The following is a 15,502-nucleotide window of genomic DNA, read 5'->3' as shown; positions in this document are numbered from 1 at the left end:
GAACACCAAGGGGAGTGTGGGAAACACCAGCTCTGGCCTCAGGTCAGTGTTCCCCCAAAGGCACAGGGACTGAAACATGGGTGGAGCCGGATAGTTTAGCAGAATATTAATTTGTGTCTGTTCTCTCTGTATTTTGGCCTTAGGCAGTGGCCCCACACTCATGCTTCCGTAATGTGGATTGGTGGGGGAGGCCCCTAGAGATACCACGAAGTCTCAAGCCCTCTGATTTGCAGTCCCTCTCCCTCCCCTCACGCCCCCAGCCTGCCAAAGCCTAGGCAAGAATGCCACCACCAGCAATGGCGGTATATGTTCCGGATGCCCGATCTCATACCTCACTATTTCCAGTGATTTAATGAGGCGGGTGCTGTGACTGTTCCCCTAATTGTGGAAACTGAGGCACAGAAGGATCACATAAAGGACAAGCCTCCTTCAGAAGGTGAGGGGTGGGAGAGGGGACATTCTGCCTTTCACATTTTATTTCTCTTAAGGTGTTATTTACTCATTCTTTGATTCATTATAATTTATTTTCCAAAGTGATTTTTCTTTTTATTTCTAATATTCCTTGAGTTTTGTCCACTCATTTCTGAGTTTTTCTAATTTCCATTCTATGTATTCTTTCATTTCTTCTATAATTCTCATATGTTATGTTAGCTTGCTTGAACGAGTGGGTTCCATCTTTTTGTGATGTTAATTTGTTCCTTATTCTTTCTTTTTGATAGAAACGTTGTGTGGGCTTTGATCTTGGATGTTTCCATTGCTACATTTCATGTGAGACAGTATTTCTCTACTTTTAGAAGAAGGCTTGGCACAGGGTAGCTTTTTAAATGTCACAGAGCCCCCTCTTCTGTTGTTTCCAGATGAATTAAAAGCGCAATGGTGTGCTTTTCTGAGGTGGTCATGCCTCTCCTAGTTCTGGCTGCCGCTGCTGTCTTGGTCTGGTCTACCTCCCTGTGAACGCCTGCTGGTCATTTTGGTGTTCCTTTGCTCTGTGTCCCCAGTGGCTTGTACTTTGGGATTTCAGGGGAGACCCTGTCATTTAGTTTTGGTGTAAATGTTGTCCGTAGATTTCTGGTTTTGCTCTCTGGCTGCTCTGCCAGTTTTTACGTAGGGATTTGGGGCAATCCACTGTCATCTTTCAAGCTAAGGAACTTAACTGGGAAAAAAATAAGGAAAACATGGAAACGCCCTCATGGCAGTTTGACTGATTTTGTTTTAGACTGGGTCGTTTTCTTTTTTCTTTCGATTTTTTAATTTAAGTTCTAGTTAGTTAAAATGAAGGGCAATATTGATTTCTGGAATAGAATTTGGTGATTCCTTGCTTACATACGAACACCCAGCGCTCATGACATCAAATGCTCTCCCATCTCCCATCTAGCCCTTCCTTCACCCACCTCTCCTCCAGCAACCCTCAGTTTGTTCTGTATCTTGAGAATCTCTTTCTCTCTTTTTCCTTTTCTCCCCGCTTCCATCTGTTCATTTGTTCTGCTTTTTAAATATGTATGAGTGAAATCATACAGTATTTGTCCTTCTCTGACTTACTTCACTTAGCATAATACTCTCTAGCTCTATCCATGTCATTGCAAATGACAATTTCTTTTTGATGGCTGAGTAATATTCCACTGTATATAGACTACATCTTTGTCCATTCATCAGTTGATGGAACTTGGGCTCTTTCTATAGTTTGGCTAATGCTGATAAGCTGTTATAAACATCAGGGTGCATGTATACAGACCCTCCAGATCTATATTTTTGTAGCCTTTGGGTAAACACCTAGTAGTGTAATTGCTGGGTTGTAGGGTAGTTCTATTTTTAACTTTAGAGGAAGCCTCATACTCTTTTCCAGAGTGGCTGCATCAGTTTGCATTCCCAGCCACAGTGCAAAAGGGTTTCCCTTTTTTCACATCTTCATCACCATCTGTTGTTTCTTGTGTTGTTAATCTTAGCTATTCTGACAGGTGTGAGGTGGTATCTCATCATGGTTGTGATTTGCATTTCCCTGATGATAAGTGATGTTGAACATCTTTTCATGTGTCTGTTGGCCATCTGGATGTCTTCTTCAGAGAAATGTCTATTCATTCGACTGGGTCATTTTATTTTCTTTCTTTTATTTTTTTAAAAAAGATTTTATTTATTTATTTGACACAGAGAGATCACAAGTAGACAGACAGGCAGGCGGGGGTGGGGGGGAAGCAGGCTCCCTGATGAGCAGAAAGTCCGATGTGGGGCTCCATCCCAGGACCCTGGGATCATGACATGAGCCGAAGGCACCCCACGACTGGGTTATTTTCATGTGAGGTCTGATTGCATTCATTTTGGCCTTTGCATCATGAAGATGCTGCCTGGAAACTGACAGATTGATGCAAAGTCCAAGATGGGTGAGAAATCAAACAGAAGATGAGAAATATATCCATCAGTTTATTTTTGGAGACTCCATTTTGTGCCAGGCACGTCTAAACACTAGGAATTCAGTGATAAGCAAAAATACAGGATATCAAAGGAAAAGACAGACAAGGAGAAGTCAGAGATCCCAACCACAAGGAAAGGAGCAGTGTTCTGTTAACGATGTCATGTTTTCATAAGAACAGAATTAACAGAGCTAAATCAAGGGAATCCAGGAGAAAACTCTTTGGTAGTTGAACAAGAAGCACATTAAATAAATAGAAACCCAATATATATTCCAGTATATGTCCTGGTAAAATTCTTATACTGTTAGGAAATACAAATGCTCCCAAGGCCCTAAGGAACTATGGATCTATTTCAAAGGCATTAAAATAACTATTTTTTGATCAGAGGGAAATGCCTTCCTGTTCCTACAGGCCCAAATTAGGTCAGTGTGTAATATAATACTATGAAAAAGAAAGATTCCATGTTTCTATACACATACCACAGCACATTAAAAAGAGGGTGGGGAGGACACTTCTTTCTAGAAAAATGGCACCTACTAGACATAGAAGGGATGATAGAAATAGATCCCCCCATTTCACAGCTACCCTAGTAGGAATCGATGCAGGCAAAGAGCCTCAATGGAGGATAAAACCTTTAAGCCAGCTGGGAATGGAATCTCCAGAACCTGGAATAATTCACCTCAACCCCCGGTTTTTCATTAACTAGGAAGCAGAGAGTGAAGCTTAACAGTGGAGAAGTCTGGGGAACAGCACCTTAGCCAGTGATGGTACTTAGCATCCCCAGTGATGGGGCACACGTGACCCCAGTGTTAAATACTGAGAAGGACATAACATCAGCTATATAGTCTACTTTCAGAAACATTTAACCTGAATCAAGTTAAGAGCAAATTGTCAAACCACTTCTGAGAAGGGCAGTCTGTGCGACAGCTCGGGCTCTGACAATGTCAATGGGGGGAAAGACGTTGGGTTGGAAGTTGTTCTAGATTAAAGGTATGAAAGACGACTAAACAGATTTGAACACCATAGCCAAGGTCCTTGACTGGATTTTGGATTCAGAAAAACAAAATTGTATAAAGAACATTATTAGGACGATTGGGGCAGTTGATTGCTTACTAGGTATTAAGTAAGAACATTGTAGTAATATGTGTGATTATTCTTTTGTGGTTATGTGGGAGAATGTCTTGGCTCATGGCCGATGTGAGAAAGCGAACATTATACCTGCATTGGGGTGCTGGGATTAAGAGTTTTAAGCTTTGAGTGTGTTTTCAGGTCATCATTTGTTTTTTAAAAATTGAGAGAAAACATTTGTTGGAGATAATGACAGCCTATGTCCCCCCCCCCCCCCTTCCTCCTTCCTCCCAGCTACTTCTGTGGTGACCCTTTCTGGAGGGAATTTCTCTTGTGAGAACTGTGTGTTGTTCAAGTTCCAGGGGCTGCTCCCTTGGGGCATTTGTTTAAACCTGAAAGTATGAACACTTCTTCATTTCCTCAATTTAACTTATGCCAGACAGAATGCCCCCAGGAACATGGCTAATAGGCTCAAAACCCTGCCTTTACCACATTCGGGGAGAAAGCTGGACCTGTGAGTTCACGGCACAGACTGAATTCAAATCCATTCAGTCCAACAAAAATCTACTACGAGCCACTATGGGCCAGGTTTGGCTTTGGACAACAACACAAATGAAACCTCTTTCCAGCTGTTGGGACTACAAAACCCAAGGAGTGACATAGGCGGGACATACATGTGTTAATTTTGGTGAGCCTTACCGATGTAATCAGAGAGGTTAACTTTCAGAGCCTGGATCAGCAGCCCTTCTTCCACCAGTTCCTTATACAGAGACTCAATGGTCCTGGTGATAAAGCAGACCATCTATTCCATGAGCAGACACATAAAACCAGCACTTCCGTTAATCGCCACATACGCAAAGAACTTCCACCAGATCTATTTCTAAGCACGTTGGTATGTATGCAAATAAGTTGATTTTTTGAAGCTTTTCTACCATTTGGGGGACATTCTCGGCTTTAAAAACAATACTTTTGCTCATCCACGTGTACGTCTGACGTTTCCCATTAATAAGAATTATATTCCTGGGCATCTGAGACCAGGTATAGCTCCTACAGCCTGCCCTTTCATTAGTCTTTGTGATGGCACTGATATGAATTAGAAATTGCCCAGTTATAGCAGCGCAATGGGCTCACGATTATATATTCAGTTAGCATCTGCAAGCCGTAGTAGATCATTAATCCTTTGTGAATTGATGTTTCCTTTTAACCCAATAGCATAGTAGTTTAGAAGAAATATCTATAAAGGGGAACTAATTCTACTACGAAAGACAAAATGTCCAACACAGTGAGTGTGATGATTTTTCTGGAAGATGTTATACATTTCCATAGTGTTTACAGATGTCCAAACCACTCCCCTAAGGGAGCCTTGGGCATACAGCCAGCACACTGGTAATTTATACTAATTGAGGAAAAAATCAAGACAGTATCCCACTTAATGAATGAAACTCCCAGTGAAATTAACTGGGGCTTGGCTTGTAGGAATATAGATAGGTCAAGCTCAAATATTGAGTTTAATTCTTTGAGATGTTTTGTCTATTCCCTTTTCATTGCTAGGGGCCTTATGCTTTAGTTCTACCCTAGTCTTTAGAATGAAGGATTGTAAAAATAACTATTTAACCAGTTCTTTGTTCTGTGATCCAGGTTAGTAGGATCAAGAATACCAGTTATATTTAAGCCAGATACCATTGAGATAAATGTTAATTAAATGACCCCAGTCTTTGATTGACTGGAATTGTATTCTTTCAAATATGTTTAAAATAGTGTTTAAATTAATAGCATTTAAAATTCTGCAGCGAATTAAGGAGGTTTTAATTGTAATGGGATTTGGGATAAGAAAGTACCAACTGTAGGTTTCTAACTAGAATACTGATTTAATATAAACATACAATATATGCATACAACTCTCAAGCACAGTTTGGGAATGTACCCCTGCTAGCCAGGGGATGACTAGGAAATACCCCCGAACAGGTGCACAATACGTGGTCTCCATTAACAAAACCCATGGGAAGAAAGGTATACCTTCAGAATGATTTCTGACATTCACTTATTAGAGACTGTATATTTTTTTAAGATTTTATTTATTTATTTGACAGACAGAGATCACAGGTAGGCAGAGAGGCAGGCAGAGAGAGAGGAGAAAGCAGGCTCCCCGCAGAGCAGAGAGCCCGATGCGGGACTCGATCCCAGGACCCCAGGATCATGACCTGAGCTGAAGGCAGAGGCTTTAACCCTCTGAACCACCCAGGCACCCCAAAGACTGTATTTTATTTTATTCTTATTTATCTATTTAATTGAAGTATAATTGACATACAATATCTTATCAGTTTCAGATGTGTATCATAATGATTCAATATTTTTATACATTACAGACTGATCCCCATGATGTCTAGTCCCCATCTGTCACAATATGAAGTCATTACAATATTATTGACTATATTCCCTGTGCTGTATATTACATCCCCATGACTTACTTATTTTATAAGAAGTTTCTGTGTTTTGATCCCCTTCCCCTATTTCACCTGTTCCCCAGGGCTCCCGCAGCTGGTGACCACTAGCTTGTTTCCTGCACCTGTTTTGTTTTGTTTATTTTGTTTTTTAGATCCTAATACATTCCTTGAAAATATTTGAAAACCTGGGTCCTATTTATTTCCAATGTTAAAGCATGGAAGGGCCATTTTAGCTTAAAAATGAGCACTGAAAATGATTCATGAGTATCAGAGTTTGGCCAGTGGAGCTCAAGCAATGGAAATGCCCCTCAATGAGGCAAAACCCCATCCTTCCTTTCAAAGAGCACTTGTGAAGTGCCAGGGCAGGGCAGAAAATGGGAACCATCTCTGCCCTCCAGGAGGGTCTGTACTCCTCCAAAGTTGGATCAGGTTGCTGTTTCTTGAACACCTTCTTAAGACTGTCCACAAATTTTGGGGTGCTTGGGTGGTGTGGTCAGGTAAACATCCAACTCTTGATTTCAGCTTAGATTATGATTCAGGGTCATGGGATTGAGCCCCACATTGGGCTCCACGCTTGGCACAGAGTCTGCTTGGGATTCTCTCTCTCTCTCTCCCTCTGCCCCTCCCTGTGCTTGAGAATTCTCTCTTTCTCTCAATAAATAAATAAAATCTTAAAAAAAAAAAGAACCCCACGAATTTTAAAACTTAAAAAAAGTCACATGATTTCAGAGGTGACTCCAGTGTTCATCCTTTGGCACGCATCTTTGCAGGCTAGGAGGCCACTCTTTATACAGGACTGCAGAGCGGCCCAGCACCCCCAGGGTGGAGGAGGTGTGGTGAGCAGAGAGGGGTGCTATTCCCAGGCTGGGGCCGAACACTTCGGCTGTGACCTACCCTCTGCTCTGGAGGTGGGGGGAGCCCTCCATGTGCAGCAAAAGTCTAGAGCACACCTCACCTGTCCGCTGTCAGGTCTTTGTCCTTCTTTCCTCTTTTTCCTTTTTTTCCTTTCTTCCCTTTCTTTTTCTGGAAAAAAAAAAAAGGAAATAGCCAACAATTTAGTAAAAACAAGTAAGCAAATAAGCTCTAGAATTTCAGCTGTTTTTGGTAATGGTGTCAAGGAATGGGATGGGAATGTCCATTGTGCACACTGGACGTGTGACAGCCATATTTTAGTGGATGGAGGGCTTGCCCTGGGAAACAGCAGGTTGCTTATGTGGGCATGTCCCTGAGCGAGTAGAGAGTGAGGTCATCCCTGTGAAGCCTGCACGGGGCCTGACTGCCAACAGGCACTGAGCATCCTGGCTCTCTTCTTGCAGGCTCTCAATTACAAAGGATGAGAGCACCATGGGCCCAGGCCATCAGGCTGTGCTGGTCTTTGACACCCAATCGCATGCCCTGTTAGCATCCCTCCCAGATTTGGTTCCCAGATCTAATCAATTGTTTTTTTTAACTACAGAGTTTTGAGAGTTCTTTGTATTCTCTATGTTACTAGCTCTTCCTCAGATAATGTTGTTTGCAAATATTTTCTCCTAGTCTCTAGTTTGTCTTCTTATGCTCTCGATAGAATCTTTCATGGAGAAGTTTCTAATTTTGATCAAGTCCAAATTTTCCTTCTATGAATTCTGCTTTTGGTGATTTTTCCTAAGAACTTTGCCTTGTCTTAGATCCCAAAGATGTTCTTCTATATTTTAATAACACATTTTCCGTTTAAGTGTATGATCTGGTTTGAGTTAGTTTTGTACAATGTATGAGACTTAGGTAAAGGTTCATTTTTCTGTTTGGGGATATCTAATTGTTCCAACCCCATGTATTATAAAGGTTATTCTTCCTTGAATTTTTGTACTTCTATCAAAAGTCAGTCAGGAATATTCGTGTTGGCTTACTTCTGGGTTGTGTGTTCTTTTTTCTTTTGATCTATGCATCTAATCCTGTACCAATAGTTAAGTTTAATTCTATCATTGCCATATCTTTTTCTATTTGTGCAATCTGTTCTTTTTTTCTTTTCCTTTTCCTTTCCTGTATTCTTTCTGATCAATCAACTATTTTTTATTTTCTCACTTTATGTTCACTATTACTTTTTGATATATACTTTAGTACTATTTAGAGAATTACAAAATATATTACTAACTTATTACAGTTTACCTTAAGTTAGCACTTTATGGTGCCCCAAATGACACAATAACCTTACAAGTACATTCACCCCTACTTACCTTATTGATTGCTGTTGTCACATATTTTATTTCTACGTTATAAATACATAAGGCTTTGTTACTATTCCTGCCTTAAAAAAACAGAATATTCTAAAAGTAGTCTTTTATATTTTCAATAGCTGATCATTCCTTCTTATGTTTCTTTGTTTCCATTTGGGATCATTTTCCTTTAACCTGAAAAATATCCTTTTACTATTTTCATATTGTGGATCTGCCACTGATAAGTTCTCTAAGATTTTGTTTGTCTGGGAGCATCTCTATTTCATTCCATTTTTGGAGGATATTTTCTCTGGGTCCAGAGTTCTAGGTTGATAGCTAATTTTTTCCAATCTCTTAAGAAGCCATTCATTGCCTTATGGCTCCATAGTTTCTGTTGGGAAAGTCAGCAGTAATTCTTATTTTTATTTTTGTTTCCTTGAAGGAAATGTGTTTTTATTTTCTTTTTTTAAAGATTTTATTTATTTATTTATTTGTCAGAGACAGAGAGAGCAAGTGAGTGCACAAGGAGGCAGAGAGGCAGGCATAGAGAGAGGAAGGGAAGCAGGCTCCCTGCCAAGCAAGGAGACTGATATGGGACTTGATCCCAGGATCCTGGGATCATTACCTGAGCTGAAGGCAGTGGCCTAACCGACTGAGCCACCCAGGCATCCCAGAAATGTGTCTTAAAGCAAAACAAAACAAAACAAAAACTCGTAAGATTTTGCCTTTTATCTTTGACTTTTAGCATTTTGACTATGATGTGTTGAGATGTGGTTTTCTTTGTTTCACCCTATTAGACCTCACTAAGGCTCCTGAATTTGTGGCTTCATGTATTTCATCTGATTGGGAAAATTCATGGACATTACTTTTTCATATATTGCTCTTTTCCCATTCCTCTTTTCTGGGGGACTGCAAGTAGACATATAGTGCAACTATTGACCATGTCTCAAATGTCTCTTATTCTCCTTCTGTTCTTTATATTCTTCTTCTTTTTATGCTTCAGTTTAGATTTCCTTTTGGTTGGTCTTTAAACTCAACCTGTATTCTGCATGTCCATGTTATTGTTAACCAGTTCAGGGAGTTTTCAATTTCTGTTAGAATTTTCAGTTGTAGAATGTTCATTTGTTTCTTTTAAAAGTAGATTTTTAATTTATTTTTAAATATGGCATTCTACCCTTTCCTACTATAAATGCTAGCACTTGGGAATGCAAAAAAGAGTCAGCCAAGGATTTTACACTTAAGGAAATTCCTAGCTTCTTCAAGAACTCCTATATCCTTAAAACTTCTGTGATTATGGCAGGAGAGGAACTTAGGAAACAGAGGGCCTCTGAGAGGTAGGACCTCACCCAGTGATGTGATCAGGGGAACGACAGCACATCCAGAATGATCTAGCCCTGCAGATCTGGAAACTTGCCTTTGCCAGTACAGAAGCTTTGACTTGTCTTGTTCTCTTCTGTACTCTAAATGCCTTGAAATATACCTGGCATACAGTGCTGAATAAATACTTGTTGAATGAAAAAAAATTAATACAGATAGTCTGTCTCCCAAGCCTAATTTTGGATCTACGAATTGCAGGAGAATGTGGGATAGACTGTGATATAAATTTATGAATTTAGAATGAGACATACAATTGCTAAGAGAATCAGACCCTGGACATCTCCATCTTATAGAAAAATCAAAATGAAAATATAATAACTCATACGAAGGTTGCTTGATGAATAAGGAATCAACAAGGGAGGTGGCTGGATATCGTGAATTGCTGCTGATGCTATAATGTGATATTCTGAGGCATATATTTAGCTTATAGGGATCAATCTTCATGGGAACTAGATTTGACTAATTTACTTGATATATGTATTAAGGACTTGCTTTGTGTCAGAAAGGGGTACAATGGTGAATAAGCAAAAAAAAAAAAATCATACAGTGCCTGCACTTATAGTCCTCCAGTAGGTTCGGGAAAGAAGATACCAATAAAATGATCTCACTAGTAAATATAACACTAAAACTCTGATAAAGCATCAGGAAGACCTAGTAAACATGCCATGTATATACAAAGAAAGCAGACCTACTATGGATGGCTCAGAAGGCTTCCCTAGGAAGAAAGGCTTGGACTGAGACCTAAGGGATGAGTAGGAGTTAACAAAGCTAGGGATTAGGGGCACGGGAGTAAAGATAGTTCTTGAGGGAGAACAGTATGTGCAAAGGCCCTGTGGTGGGAAGGAGCACAGTGGGTTTGGAGAACAAAGAGGAAGGTCAGGGTGCTAAAGTGTAACTGGTAAGGGAGAATGGGTGAAGAGCTTGGGGAAGAAGGCACTGGCCAGGTTAGATATGCCCTTGTAAGCCTGGCTGAAGACTGTCATCTTTGTTCTCAGAGGATTAAAATGCCATAGAACAGGGTTAGCATGGAATGATAAGATCAGATTTGTATTTTGAAAGGAAGACTCAGGCTGCTGTAAAATTTCTGATTAAGTCACTTTCTCTGGAAGATGATGGGTTAATACTGCCTAACTCTATCCCTCTGAGTTCTTTCCCTCCTCTTCTACGTATAGGGTAAACTACTCCCCTTCTGCTAATGGTCTTTCTGAGGATGGGATTTGATATAGTTAATTATGTTTCAGTTAACAAAATAAACCACATTATGTCTCCAAAGTTTATGTTATTGGATTGGAATTTGGGACACTCAAAACTCCATAGTTACACAATTACCATCAATCTATTGGGGTGTGCATAGGCACACCCACTGCATGTTAAACCAGCTTAATTCCAAGTAGGAAATTCACAGTGATCCCTCCCTGTGACATCCTGAGTCATGACATGGAACAAGCACACACCAGACTACAAGGAATGAGAGGTGGCAGTCATGTAAGAGGGTGAGGAAGTCCAGTCTGATGTTAGGCCTGCATGATGATACTTGCTGGGTAAAAGGAGAAAGACTATTTTCAGCCAGAGGAGTACATCCACTTCTTCCCTTCATTTCCCATTTTGTTTAGCTTAACTACCATGATCAATCATCAAAACATCATGTTTTCATGTAGATGTGCAGACATTAATAGAGTCAATGGTGTCATCAATAAGTGTCCTCACCTACTGGTGTGAGAGAATAACCTACAGATCACCCTCATTAACCTTCAGTGATGTATCCTCAAGGAGGGCTATCAAAGACACTCAGGTATTGAACCGAAAAGTCAGAGTTAAACTCAATACAAAATGGATTGGGATAGCGCCATCCTAAGGGGATTGGCTGAATAGACACTCATGTAGTTGGATATACGAAAAGCTCTAAGAGAGTACAGAACTGCAAGAAGGGTTGATCAGCCATGGATCCATAAGAAAGCCATCAAAGGGGCAAAGATCGCCTCTCCACCTGCTAACACTGCCAGAGAGGAGAAGTCTGGCCTCTCCTTGGAGGATTCTGGCCCCAGTGGCAGGGCTGGATCTGGAATGAAAGTGGAAATAGGGGTCTAGGGTAGGAAAAGTAGTTCTTTCTTCCTGTGTCTCTCCTTTGCTCCCACTGACTACCACATACACAACACTTCTGACACCAGATGTGCATGGGTGGGTTTCCCCCACCAAGCAACATCGACTGTCCTACAATTTGACTCCATTCTGATACCACCTACTTAGAAATAGCACCAGATCCGACAGGCTGAAGGTCCATCCCACATGACTACTCCCACATTCCCCACGTCAGGCACCAGTCACAAGTCCGTGTTGTCACCTGTGTTTCTGACCCAGTGGTTGTAAACCTGAGGTTCCCATGACCCCTTTTTTGAGGTCAATTACTTTGTTACAGTATTTCACAGAACTGAGGGAAACACTTCATGTTTACCAGTTTATTAAAGGATGTGAAGGTTACAGACAACAGCCAGACAGAGTGGTACTTTGGGCGAGTTCTGGGAGAGTCCTGAGTGCAGGAGCTTCTGTCCCCATGGAGTTGGGGCAATCTGCCTCCTTGTTCATGCCTGTGTTCATTCACCCTCCTGACATTATCGGGATTTCATGGAGGCTTCCTCACACAGGCACAATCAGTTATTAACCCCCTTTCCAGCCCTTCTCCCCTTGCTAGAGGATGAGGAGTAGGGCTGAAAATTCTAAGCTTCTAATAATCATGCTTTGGTCTTCCTGGTGACTGGGCCCTAGACAAGAGCCATCCAGGAGCCCACCCAGATATGCTCCAAGTGCTCTCATGATGTAAGGATTTACAAGAGATTCGGGAGCTCTGTGCCAGGAACTGGAGGCAGGGATCTATATATTTTCTATTCTCTCACAGGGCCCAGTAAATGAACTTTGAATATTAGGATCTAATTGGCTACTCCAAAACACTGTGAGATGGATTGGTGGCAATTTAAAATTCAATTCATCTGAACCATTACTCACAAAGAACTTGCTCATTGCCATGGGCAGCCCTTACAGATCTTCCCAAAGGGAGAAAGGGGCAGACATTTGGGCACATCACTGGCTCCCCTGATGGTCCTCATCCTATCTGCGGGACCTGGGTAATGCGAATCCGCAGTGAGGACGTGTGGGGCAGGTCACTCTCAGACTGTTGGATGTCTCCCATTTATGAACCCATGTCCCTGAGGACTGCATGGTAGAACAAGGCACATCCCTCCACGGAAGGCGTTTCCCTGCACAGCAGCCTGGGTCGGCCGGTGTGCCAGGCAGCAACCCGGACTCAGCACCGGGACCCCAGGTGGCGCTCCTGCTGGTGATTCAAATCTGCGTCTCCCTCATCCCTCCCATGCTTACTTGCTCCTCACCTTTTTACCTCCTTTCTTCTTTCCTGCTTTGACGGGATACTCCTTTTCTCTGTCCACAGCCAGTTTCAAGTTTTTTAGTTCCTGTCGCATTAGCTCATCCACCTATATGAGTACAAAACACACCACTTTTGAGTGGCTTTGTGTGTCTCGTGTTTTCTCTGTGAAGTTTAAAAATAGCTTAAGCTCTGGGTCGGTCGTGGATGGGAAATGGTAAAGAAGCCCAACGGTGGCCGCTGATGACTGTCTTTGTGCAAAGTGTGGTGTTACCTGCACTCTGATCTCCGACTCCAGTTCCTTCCGTTTCTCCTGTTTGATCAGTTCCGGGTCATAGTTCTGGGGGAAATTCCATGACTCGTCTTTATTCTTCCACAGGTCTGTGGTCCGGAAGGATCAGGAAAAGGAAAATGATTTTTTTTTTTCAACATGAGAATGAACAGAAACTATGATTGCAATAAAAAACACAAGTCTAATTTTCTATTCTATTGCATGGAATACAAGTTCAAATTAAATACTCAAGCGATTATTGATGGCAGAGCGACGAGACCCATGTAAACGACAAGATCCATGTAAAAAATAATACATTAGGGGCGCCTGGGTGGTTCAGTGGGTTAAAGCCTCTGCCTTCGGTTCAGGTCATGATCCCAGGGTCCTGGGATCAAGCCCAGCGTCAGGCTGTCTGCTCCTCGGGGAACCTGCTTCCTCCACTCTCTCTCTGCCTGCCTCTCTGCCTACTTGTGATTTCTCTCTCTCTGTCAAATAAATAAAAAATCTTTCAAAAAATACATTAATCTTGGGATTATATAATTAGACAAAGGTGAGATGACTATTTTTGTAATATGTTTTATATTACTTTCAGTTTTCAAACAATTCACTAAATGTGGAAGATTTTATTGCTAGCTGAATCCACCAGCAACTGACCCCAACCCCTTGTTAAAAGACAACACTGAACATACAAGCACCCATGACTTTCCCCAGACAGCTATATTTTTAAATTACTTTTTGGATGTGTTTGAAATCATACATGTTTTGCATTTCCCTTTTGCCTGGCCCTGGCAGTGAAGAGGATGGTTAGACAAATATGACCTTAGAGGAAATAAGGATAATTTTGTATCACTGGAAAAAATTGAACTATAGCTCATTTCTCAGGGGGGGAATTCCAAATGTGTGCCAAGGTACAGCTCAGCTGGATCCTGGCACTGGGACATGGGTGGTGTCCTATGGAAAAAGAGACTTGTCAGTCTGGGAAAGGAGAACTTTTCCCAGAATCTATGTTCAGAATGTGATGGAAGCTTGCCAGAACCCAACCTGCAATCACCACCCAGCTTGGCTACACCACTGGGAGCTCATCCTTGGGACAATGATGCTCTTCAAGTTGGGGAGGCAATAGAGGGTCACAGGGACCGGGCAGAGGCCTCCCCCAATCTGTCCGATGATGGCTCCACTTGGGAAGAAGGGGGACAGTGCAGGGCTGGATGGCATTGAGCATGTGAATGAACGGGCAAAGGTTTCTCAATCATGACCTTCCCTATGGGCACAGAAGGGGCATCCCGAGAGTGGCCGGGAGTGTGTCCCCCTGAAGCAGCTGACTGAGAAGGGAGGGACAGTCACAGTAACAGACGGAAACAGATGTCTGGGTGCTGTGGAGAGCAAGCGGTGTCAACCATGAAGACAGAATGGAGAAGGTATGTAGAGAGATACCTGGGCAAACAAATGAGTAGGGAGGGTCAGATCTGCAAATCTGTCACAGGGGTCCGGGGTCAGCAAAAGAGACCAGAGACAAGAGAAAGGACAAGATGTGGTGTGACCCAGGAAAAGTTGCAGATTCTGGAGAGAAGGTCAGCATAGCAAGGAGATTCTGATGCACAACTCAAACTTGGCCGATGGGCACAAAGAATTGCCCCAAGGGCTTTGGCTATCTGATACCTGCCCAGGGATGCAGCCCACACTTGGGGTCAGGTGGAACCTCTGTCCTACTGGTTATCTGCTGTTGGTCTTATGGTCTTCACCCTCCTGGTTGAAAATTCCTACCTACCTCCTGAGGGGGGAGGAGGCTCTGCAGGACATCTGTGCCCAGAGCAGACACTTTCTTGTCAGCAAAAAGGAGGCAAAGGGTACCTGAGGACCAGTGAGTGTGTCATCTCAAGGTCATCAGTCAGGACCCTGTGGACAGGAAAACTATAGGAAGATGGGACGTGGAAAGCAGCTCCAGTTCTCCAAAAGTGTGGAAGCCCCAGGCTGAAGACCCTACAATGCTCCTGGTGGTTGGCATGGAAATTTCCAGAAGTGGAAATGGTCACCACAGGGTATTGCCACACACAGGTCAGGCAGGCCCACATCACTCCCAGCCATCTGTGTAACATAGTGTTGGCCAGAAAGGAGCCTATTTGGAATTTGGGTCCAGCAAGGGCTCTCAGCCTCCCTCGGCTTCCTGTCAGAGAATCAAGGGTGGGGTGGGGGGTGGTGGCTGGGCAGGGCTCTGCCAGTTGCTGCACTAGTCAGGGTCTCTGCCATGGTCACAGCCTATGGTGATGCAAATCTAGGGGGACAGATTTTGGAAAACGAGGATGATGAAAGGACCTAGTTTCTTCTGGGGTGGCTACTGTAGACATACAAGAAATAGACAGGAACTAAGTGAC

General features: G+C 42.4%; 1 protein-coding gene across 2 annotated transcripts in view; it reads right to left on the bottom strand.

The window, feature by feature from the left end:
* The window catches only part of IQCA1 (IQ motif containing with AAA domain 1), a 152,791-nt gene that overhangs the window by 49,133 nt on the left and 88,156 nt on the right, over positions 1–15,502 (bottom strand). For both annotated transcript variants that reach the window (XM_059167631.1, XM_059167632.1), the window contains exons 10-13: positions 13,134–13,240; positions 12,867–12,968; positions 6,873–6,940; positions 4,173–4,255 (exon numbers count right to left, since the gene is read on the bottom strand). In XM_059167631.1, the coding sequence (XP_059023614.1) occupies positions 4,173–4,255; positions 6,873–6,940; positions 12,867–12,968; positions 13,134–13,240 (360 nt within the window). The remainder of the gene's footprint in view (positions 1–4,172; positions 4,256–6,872; positions 6,941–12,866; positions 12,969–13,133; positions 13,241–15,502) is intronic.

Source organism: Mustela lutreola, chromosome 3 (assembly GCF_030435805.1).
Source record: "Mustela lutreola isolate mMusLut2 chromosome 3, mMusLut2.pri, whole genome shotgun sequence".
In the NCBI taxonomy this organism is placed as follows: Eukaryota; Metazoa; Chordata; class Mammalia; order Carnivora; family Mustelidae; genus Mustela; species Mustela lutreola.
This window is presented reverse-complemented; position numbering and strand designations above follow the sequence as displayed.